The sequence below is a fragment of the Diorhabda carinulata genome, chromosome 1 (assembly GCF_026250575.1).
Source record: "Diorhabda carinulata isolate Delta chromosome 1, icDioCari1.1, whole genome shotgun sequence".
Taxonomy (NCBI): Eukaryota; Metazoa; Arthropoda; class Insecta; order Coleoptera; family Chrysomelidae; genus Diorhabda; species Diorhabda carinulata.
In genome coordinates this window covers 10950358-10961163 of record NC_079460.1, presented here as the reverse complement: position 1 = coordinate 10961163, position 10806 = coordinate 10950358, and the positions used below count along the sequence as shown (strand labels likewise).

At 32.1% G+C, this 10806-nt stretch overlaps 2 protein-coding genes across 3 annotated transcripts in view; both read right to left on the bottom strand.

The window, feature by feature from the left end:
• LOC130894095 (uncharacterized) overlaps positions 1–7152 on the bottom strand; it is a 116088-nt gene extending 108936 nt beyond the window's left edge. Inside the window, exon 1 of one of the 2 annotated variants that reach the window (XM_057800687.1) lies at positions 6820–7152. The gene's annotated coding sequence lies outside the window, so the exon portion shown is untranslated. The remainder of the gene's footprint in view (positions 1–6819) is intronic. The other variant, XM_057800678.1, reaches the window with a different exon arrangement.
• A 736-nt stretch (positions 7153–7888) lies between these two features.
• Positions 7889–8524, bottom strand: LOC130895540 (uncharacterized). The gene has a single exon (XM_057802934.1). It carries the CDS (start codon positions 8522–8524, stop codon positions 7889–7891), a length of 636 nt encoding a protein of 211 aa, XP_057658917.1.
• Positions 8525–10806: the final 2282 nt, after the last annotated feature.

Here is a 10806-nt window from a genome sequence, read left to right as displayed (position 1 = left end):
ATGTGAATTTTTTATAATAAAAATTTAGACATGGACCTTTAAAGCTTGAGGTGCTGTAATGTATGTTCCGTGAACCTGAATCATAACAAAAACTGAAAGTTAGCGCAAAATCGGAAAATTGGCTGCAAAGCAAATAAGGGTACAAAAATCGGGTAACAGCATGTTAGAATCAGATTTTTGGGATGCAAGAGAAATTTTGCAAGTGGGTTTACGCTACCACGAAACAAACACTCACAATTACACTCTCTGACGCGCGTTTCGATAACCAAATTATCGTCTCCCGAGATTGAAGGTAAATAAATTTTGACGTTTGTTGAATAAATTTATTTGATATAAGTGTGAATTGTTTTACCAGTCTGAAATACTCAGTTTTTTTTACGATATTGTGATGAAATTAACATTGTTTTTTTAGTGTGGGTGAGACTTCCGACACAGCTCCATGTAGAGAAGTTCAAACAATACTTTCTCATTCTAGATATACCTAAGGAGAAATAGATAGCACTGCAGGTGTTTCGAAGAATTGAAATCATAATGGAGAGAAAAACACCTCTGGAAACGGCCGGGTAAGGAAATGTGGCAGAAATAGGCTCATTACTCCTCGCAAAGATAAGAAAATACAAATAAGTTGTCTGACAAATTGGCTAAACCACAAATCACATCTTACCGAAGCTATGAAAAAAATGAAACTACAATAGGCAAAACCAACATATGTCTATCGCAGACTGATGTCTGGTGTACAGTATAAAAAATAGAAGAATCACCATTATTTTAATCATTTAAAGATATGCTCCTCCGACAATTCAACGATTAAAATTTTGGACAACAGAAATTGTTTCGTCCAACGGCGCTCTAGTGAGCAGTTCCATCCAAACTGTCTTGTACAGAAAGTTAATCATCCGGTTAGTATTAAAGTCTTGACAGCTAAAGGCAAGGAGCGCCTATACATTCTGGAAGGGACCAGTACAAACGAGTAGTAGAAACTTGAAGTATGATTCCCTGATCATGTAAAATGCATCATTATCTTCGATTCGGCACCGTGCCACAAAGCCAAAAGTATAACTGCTTTTCTGTGTGAAAAAACACCACTGTTATAGCCTAGGAATCTTCTGATATGAAGCCTATAGAGAACTTGTGGAAGCTTACTGAACGGTCTATAACCAAGAAATTGATCACCACCAAGCAACGTCAATTGAACCTCCCATTGAAGGATAGTATTACGACATGTAACTCCAACAAAATGCAAGAGTATAGAGATTACGACTCCAAGAAGTTTTATGGTAGCAGAAGGCAGAAACACTTAATATCAAAAATAAGTTTATAAGATTTTTGTTTAATTATATTTTACTTTTATACACAACCGCTATTCTTACGCAATATTTTGTTTATGACACCTTGGTACTGTCCTTAATAATTTGGGCAGCTACTATATTACTTGATGAGTTTTAATTGGTATACAGAAAAACGCGTCTGTATTATAATTGCATTATTATATTTATGAAATCTGCCGCGAGTATATTATAAATTGTAATTTAGAAAATAAAAAAAATTGAGAAAAGTGTGAAAAGCTCGAAGAAGACTACGTTGAAAACTAAAATTATTTGAATCCAACAACATGTATTTATTTCAAAACTTTATGGACTCATTGACTCGCCCTCGTATATTAAAAAAAATAATGAACTTAATCTATACTGAGAAAAAATACGTTTTTATGCAACAAATACCAAACATCAAATTTATTTCGTAATGTATGTACTTTCTCAACATTTCGTCAACAAATTATAATAATAGATTCAGCTTAATTCATTTTTGAAAAACACTTTCAATTTCTAAATATTAACGCGTTTTTGGAGAAATTTTATAATTTAATAGGTATATTTAAGTAGAATTAACATACCTATGTACAACTAAATACATTTACAAACAGTAGACATGGACAATGAACAGGTTAAAAAGTGAAATAAAACATAAATATTTTTAAAACGTTACATTACAGTCGAAGAATACTGGTTTGTAAGTTACAGTGACATGGTCCAAAAGGTGGCGTGTTAGTCAACAAATTATTTTGGTCGAGAATGTTTTATAATAAATTCAGTTTCGAAAGATTCTTCTAGATCCCAAAAACATCATTTCAAAAATTATGTTTTAAAATCCAGCTACCTGAATGCGGTTGGGTCTCGGTTTAATGGTTTTAGATTTAATGTGAGAAATCAATAAAGATAATCTGGGTGATGCAGATAGTATAGCCTTGTAATTACGAGGGGTAACTGGAAGGTACATTAACATGAAACCACATTCTGAGACCAAAAATAACTGGATTCAACTTACTTTTTGTGAACACAAAAAAGTACATTTCTCTGAAGAATCGAATACTGTACAATAAAAATTATTCCATGCCTTTCTTACAACAGCCACTTTCAAATAGTACTTAAAAAAAGTCTACTTTATATATGTCTCAATGAAATTAGTACTTTGGCAATTACCAAACTGATGAAGTTGTGAAAAACGAAAGTAAAATCTTACAATTAGACCTAGAGTCAAGGTAGCAATAACTGCATGATTTAGTTGGGGATCTACATAGAAATAGGAGAAGTAATGAGAAAACTGGGAACAACAAAAGCAAAAGCCACAATGGGACATCGACCAGTATTATAATAATAGATGATAAAACTCTCAGCGGTATTGTTCAATTTTATTTTAGAAGCTATATTTATAGACTGAAATGATAAAAAGAACAATCTATGAGTACAAAACCAAAATCTTGGCTTGTGCAGAATATGTAGTACTCATAGCAAGGTCAAAGAAGGAATGCTACATTCGAAAGAAAAGCAAAAGTATACGGATTGTACATAAAGGAACAAAACTATACAATAGAGAAATAAAAAATAAAAAAATAAGACAAAGAGAGTTTCAATTGAATATTTGACCCATACAAAGGAGAAACCAGAGGACATCTCAAAAATTACCCAGCTGAGACTATATATATATATATATATATATATATATACTACACAATATACTAACTTTAATATATTCGGGCTTCAAATACTTAATATTCATCGCCTGGGACTGAAATTATGGTGAAATACAATACAAGAAATATGTATAAATGTATAACAATAAAATTTTACTCACAATAATTAAGATTTTCGGTGATTTTGATAGTAGTCCCAGGCGATGAATACATAATTCATTCGAAAGCTCGAAAAATACATTTAAGTTAGTCCACTTTGGTGTTTCGTTGCCATATCCCAATAAGAAACCGCTCTTATATGTATATATGTATATATATATATATATATATATATATATATATATATATATATATATATATAGATTAATATGGTCCAGCCGTCCTGTAATTATTTAATCCTGTTCCGAATTTTAGATTCGTTTAGATTCAAGTTTATCAATATTGTTCATGATTAAATACTCTGACTCCCAACGATTACTTTTCATTCTTACGAACTTATCACTAAAAGGATTTTAAAATTTGCGCTTATTCACACTATAACAATTAATAGCTAATTCTGTCAGTTTCGCTTGACTCAATTTTCTTAGGTACGCCTTGCGTCTCGAATATTCAAGGGTGATCGAGCACAATCGTATCTAGATCTAGTAACTGTAGCCTATTATTATTTTAATTGTACTTCATCACTAATGCTGGAAAGTGATATTGAACATCCCCTTCTCAAAAACTAATATCTTATTATTGCATTAATTTGATCAGACTATTAGAAAAAAAATATCAGGTATATTTCAAATAAACATTTCTTACTCATGCCATAAGTGTCTAGTAACATAAAATTATAGTGCTCATATGCAGATTGAATGGTCCAATAAGTTTCCTGTTTTGATTCCATACGCTTATAATTATGTATTATCATAAAGAGTAGAATATTGATAAAAAGCAGAATATTCTGCCCTATTAGTTATCTCACTTTTTTACAATTTTAAACATTCACAGTACATATACCAAATAGAATAAGAAATAATAAACACAATTGGAATTTACTTGTTCCTAGTTCATAATTAATATCTGAGTAATACATTAAATGACTCTATTCTTTGTTCAGTTAACAGTAAATTAAACAAATGAGAACGAACAGGTTCAATATAAATACATCGATACTTAACTCGAAATGATTTGAAGGTACTGATATTCAAGAAGCTACAGATATTCACCGTATTCTCTTTAATGGAAAAATTGAAATTGAAAAAGTTTTCTCACATTTGTAAGGATAGTTAAAAAACTGAAAACCAGTACCTTCAGTAAATGCTCGCATCTTCCCTAACTAGTTAGCCAGGTATTCATTGATTCATTAAAAGCGTTATATAAATTACAGTAGCAACACCAACATTGGGTTGGTTGTTAAACGAAAAATAACCAGATTTCTCTCTAGAATTACAATAATAAAAATGGTAGAAAACAAAATTATGTGCGAGATCTTTTATGAATTAATCAGCTGGGCCTCGTCAATGATCAAGATTTGCGATTTGCTTTGCATCGTACACTGTTTTGCTCTATGTCGAACGGCCATAAATTGATTATCGTTTTCTCAAGCAATAAAAAATACACAAAGACGTACGTACGTATTTTGTAATTTGCGAAATGCCTACATAAAATAAGTGATCACCTACCACATTTGTGGCAGTTTTTGGTGTAGATATAGACTTTTTCATCTTAAAACTTCAGTATTATTTTAGTTGATTTGTTCGTCTAGCAAATAATTGATCTGATAATTTGAAATCCGTTCAGCATAAAATCGCTGTGCGTTGGTTCGTGATAGCCCCAAATACTCCCGCATCTCTTTCCGTTGTGGTTTTTCAACTATCAGTGTATCATTTGATGATATTTTTCTTGAAAGTTTGGATGGTGGTTGCCCTTTTCCAGTTTTTTGTTCTGCTTAACATCGTGTTAAAAGCCTTTTGGATTTACAGATGAAATATATTTGCTTAAAGAAAACCTAGCTCTCTGCTCTCTAATTTTGCCATTATCTGTAAATTACTTAGATATCCTGAGAATCGGCTGATGTATCAATCATCAGGCAAAGAGGTGTGAAATCTGTGATGATCGTCAGTGCTTTAATTGAACACGTTCTAAATCTTTGTAAATAGTTTTTCTGGTACTACTCTCATTTACTTTGTTATTTCCCACTCCCGCCCCATGTGATGATGGGTTCCACAATTATGATACACCTCCAGCGCAGTATTTTTGAGTACAACCCCAATTTTTATATATTTCAGATAAGCTTGCTGTTCAGAGTTAGTCTTAAAGATTTCAAACCCAGAAATTTTTTGAATATTAAAAAAATGATTCGCCTTGCTACCAATGTTACCTTAGGTTAGATTAGATTAGTACGGGCATACTCGATATAAATTGGTCGTAGTTCACTCGGAGGTCTGAGACCCATTATGTTACTCTTTATTTTCCACGATTTGGAAACTTTGAGAACAACCCTCCCTTTTTTTTAATTTTATACAAACTCTACCCGTAATCAATACTGCTACACAGCCAGTACACGCTATTGTTTCGATTCTCCTTCCATCTTAATCACTTTTAACTATAATGTGGTTATTATTCTTCATTGTGGCGTTCATCTAATAGTTCATTTCTTAGTCTTGTGCATTCATATTTTTGAACTAATTATTATGCTAGTTACCTTACTATTAGATAAAAATATGATTAGGGTTTTAAGAAGTTAATATATGATTGTTATACTTTCCACATGAATTTTTTAGCTAGGTTGGAATAATACTAAACATCTATTATCTGTTTCAAATTCGATGAAATAAATCTTCTTTCAATCACGTTGTAATTATATCTATCAATAAAAATTCGAACTATTAATATTTTTAATTATTGCTACTGAATAAGAGAAATCAAAAAAGGTATATAAAATATACAAATCACTAAATTAAATTAACTTAACTGTACTATTTTAATAAACAGTTATTTGAAGTTATTTTCTTACTTTCGATGTAAGAAAAATTTATTTTTTACTACAAATTATATGAAGGAAAGTTTCTCATCTATTAATTTAGAATATTTACTGTACATAGTTATAGAAATTTTCTATGTTATACAAATTAAATCATCTTTCGTGCTATTGCTACTGTACTAGTATTTATATGAAAAAATTTCTAAATCCTGTATTAATTCGATTGTTAATTACCTAATTCTAAAGTTACGTACATATATGTTGGCTCAAAATAGAAAGCGTTTTATGTACATTTATGATAAGTTTATGAGAATGCAAGTAAAATTACCTATATCCAAAATAGATACATTTTTCAATATAAAAATAAGACAAATAAAACGTACAAGTCTTATTTTATATCGTAAAGAACTGGTCGAGCTAAAAATTCTACTACATACCTAGTAGGTAGATATAGCTATAATTAAAATGTATTTAGAAGTGATCTCTTGAATTTAGAAAGACATAAACACACACACACACACCTTTACTCCAATTATATTTGGCCTAATAAGGAGAATAAAAACGTATTCATTAAAAATGTAATATTTACGTAATTTATATATTGCAAAAGAGTAACACTATTTCCTGTAGTTTGTATCTATTTGACATTCTTGAACAAAATGTTATATGACCTTGATATCTTGCACACCACATACCATATATTTACCTAGGTACTTTTATGATTATATAAATAAATGCAGTTACATGAACTGCAAGTTATAATATTAAATAAAAATTTATTATTGTCAACACTGAAGATGCATAAAATAAACAAACAAATCATCCATAACTAGTCCTAATTCATTGCAGAAATATTGCAAGCAAATTAAAGTGTACATACCTTTATGCCATTTAAACCGAGCTTAGGTAATCCGTTTTGCACTTTTGGTTGGCACTTATTAAATTGACAATTGGTTTAGCACTTAAATATTTAGGTAATTCTAGTTGATACCTATTTCCTAAAAGGTGAACGTACGAGACAAATTCTATGCCGTGTTGCCAAGAGTTAACAATTCATACTGGCAGGACGGATCGGATGAAACCAACTGACACGCCACCGACTGGAAATTTTCATCTGTTTTGGCGAATCGAACCGCAGTCGCCTCCTAGGCAGGTAGATATAGATCGTGGCAAGCGGTTTACCAATCTAAAGATGTACAAATTTGTTTTTATCATAATATCCTATCAATGGTAATGAAATATATATATATATATATATATATATATATATATATATATATATATATATATATATATACTAGCAAACCCGACGAACTCCGTTTCGCCACCAGATGGCTTCGTTTTATTTAACATTTCGTTTGGTGATTAAAAGATGAAGAAAAAAATTTTTTTTGTTTTATATTTGAAAAGGAAAAATTTTATTTAATTTCACAACAGTAATGAATTCATTTCGATAACAAAAATGAACTGTTATTTAGTTGAACTTCTCTAAGTAAATGAAAGTGAGTCCAAAGTAGGTAAATACTGAATCGAAGTGTTATACGTGTCCGCAAATTATCCGTTTCATTGGAGTGCTCATTGGTAAACCACATTTTTTGTTTTTTGGTCTGACGTTAACACAAACAAAGCGGATGGTTTCCCAACTCGTGAACATGCAACGTATAACTGCCCATGTGAAAAACAATGATTTTCTAAATTTATCCCGCAAACACTAAGCGAATGGCCTTGCGACTTATTAATTGTCATTGCAAACGCAAGGCGAATTGGAAATTGCAATCGTTTGAATTCAAACGGAAGATTAGTCGGAATCATTGGTATTCGAGGAATACATACATTTTCACCTGCGTACTTTCCGTTAATAATGATTTCCTCAATCAAATTCGGCATAAGTCTTTTTACCGAAAGTCGAGTACCGTTGCAAAGTCGCGGTGCATTCAAATTACGCAATATCATAATAACTGTACCAACTTTGAGTTGCAGTTATGTGGTGGAAATCCTGGTAATTCCAGAGAGTTCAAAAACTCCGTTGGATAATTTACTACATCATCGGGATTTGTTATAGAATCAACGGATTTGTATGTCACCAAATCGCCAGCAATTTTTGATTGAGTGGTGAAATTCAGTGCGTGTACAACATTATTCTTTGCGGCAAGAATTGCTCGTTGACTTAACCAAGCATAATTCTGATAATTCTCAATAATGTTTGGGAAAACATTTTCAATAAGAGCTAATTGAGAGTCTACAAATCGGCAAAAGTCGTTGGTAAGAGTAGTTAATCCAGATGTCGCATCAACTAGGACTTTTCCATTTCCAAACAATTGTTTGAAAAATTGTGCAGCACTTTGATCATTTTGAAGTTGAACTCTCATATTAGTGGTTAGCGATAATGTTTTTACGTTATTCCATAAAGGTAATGCCTTCAGGCAAGCATTCAATTCATCTGCAGGCGTTCCACGGGGAATTGCTGGCAACGTCTGCCTGAAATCGCCTGCCAACAATATCATCAAGCCGCCAGAGATGTTGTTATTTCGCCGAAGATCTTTCAGTGTTAATTTAAGTGCTTCAAGTGATTTCTTATGTGCCATTGTGCACTCATCCCAAACAATAAGCTTGCAATGCATCAACAATTTTCCCTTTGCACTGGATCGGGAAATATTGCATGTTGGAGTATCAATTGTGTTTAAATTGAGTGGCAACTTAAGCGCAGAATGTGCAGTACGACCACCATCTAGAAGAGTCGCCGCAATTCCAGATGATGCTAATGCCAAAGCTATGTCACATCTTGATCGACTTAAAATATTGATTTGTAGTACATGCTATGTATCAGAGATGGCGCTGTATGTGAAAAAAGATTTTCCCGCTTTTCAGTTGAAATTTTTCCTGAATTTTCTTTGCTACAAACCTCACGGAGCCCGAGACCTTTCCAACGAATGCATAACCATGGAAATCGGTTCGTGCGTTCCGCATATATATATATATATATATATATATATATATATATATCATTGTAAAAAGTCCTTTTATCATCTGAAAAAAAACCAAACATAATTTACATAATGACATCATATGTGAAAAAAGAAGAAAATTAGAAGATACAAACCTTCGTTGCTAGGATTGTTTTCGGTAGTTGAACCGGTTTTTATAGCATCCAAAACGGTTAAGTGCCGATCATCACCGTTGCTCACTCACATCTACCGTCATGCGCAGCCTATTTCTTTCTATTATAAATAAGATTTATTTTGATGTTTGCCGACAATTAAACCCCGGAAAAAGTGTCTGGCTTTTTGCAGATATTTTTTTTTATTTAATAAAGACGCTATCAAAATTGCAGCGTGAATCAAACACTTCAAATGGTATTTTAAAAAAATCAACTTTTGGGTGGATTTATTAAATATAAACTCCCTCAAAAGTGTCTGGCTAGATAGTTGTATTTTTAAAATTACCTAAACTTTCAATTATTGGTTGTTGGCTGTTGAATCAAGCACTTTTTTTGGGTCATATTTTTTTACACCTTTTTAGGACGCGCACTACCTGGTGTCCCAAGGTGGGACAAGCCAACACAGGTATATCTGCTTTTCAATCCAATAGATTTTAAATGAAAAAATTTCAAGGTGCATCAAACATTTCATAAAACGTGCGTTACTAGCTCTCCGACTATAGTGTTTTATATGTCTGGACGTTTACATTATTGGGTGTTGATTCCCAAGTAGCTTTTTATAAGAGTTTCGTAAAATCTGTTACTGCAGTTTTTACTTCTTCCTTAGTTTGAAGAGGGACGTCAAGATCTAGGAAACATTCTAGAATGTCTTTGAAAGTATCCTAGAGTACAAAATTGGTAGTTTAGGGCTTGGGACTACATTGGAGTTTATTGTTAAAAACATTGAAGCCTTTAATTATTCTAAAGTCCAATATGTCAGCGATCTTCTTGGGATTTGAGGGCTCCCTTGATGATAGGTAATATAGATTGTTGCTCTCATTATTGTTATTATTATGGATCCCCATGGGGAGTTTTTAGCATTCCAGTCACCAGCCACAATAAATCGGTTCCTTTCGGTTTTGAAACAGTTATCATAGTCTTTTTTTTGCTTGTGTTTCGGTGGGCAATAGATGGCAGAGACGTAAAAGAGCGAATATGATCTTCATTAGAAATTGTTGTTGCTGGTATGTTGAATATGCTTTCAGCTCGTGATCCTTAATGTTTTTTTGATATTTGATACGATAAAACTGGTTGTGAGTATTGGATGTTTACTTGGGATCTATTTGTTCTTTCACCGAGATTAAGTTTTCCTTTACCAAAAAATGTGAAATAAGGGTGTTTTGTTACTTATGAAAGAAGAGATTGAATAAGGTCTATATACCTACCTAATTAAGTAGAGCATAATTACTAAATGGTTTGGTGTGAAAAAGACAAAAAGGAAACTAAGCAAAGGGTGGTGAAATAATGGAAATTAGGTTGTGTTCTCTGTTAGGTTTATTAGCTTGTTTGTACAAGTACTTTATAGTATATGAATAAAAAATCTTTTTTTTTTTGGTCGAATATATATTAAGTAGTGAAATTTAGATACGAGAAATGGAAAAGTAGAATCGGATGACGACCTGACATCGAACAACTATACTCAACATAAGTAATCTTGTATTATTCTGATCCAATTGTTTATTATCCTTATTAGTGTGCTTTGCGAGAATCCTAACGCCTCTACCAAGCATTTACAAACATGCTCAATAGGGTTGAGATCTGAACATAGTGCTTACCACTTCATATTATTGATTTCAACATCTAGATCATTTTATACAACTCGAGTTTTATGTAAGCATGCATTGTTTTACACTCGCAAAAACTTGGTTCATTCTTCCAGAATATCCACTA

What these genes read in the sequence shown, in the direction of transcription:
- LOC130895540 (XM_057802934.1), bottom strand. Translation starts at nt 8,524, where the DNA reads ATGGCACATAAGAAATCACTTGAAGCACTTAAATTAACACTGAAAGAT.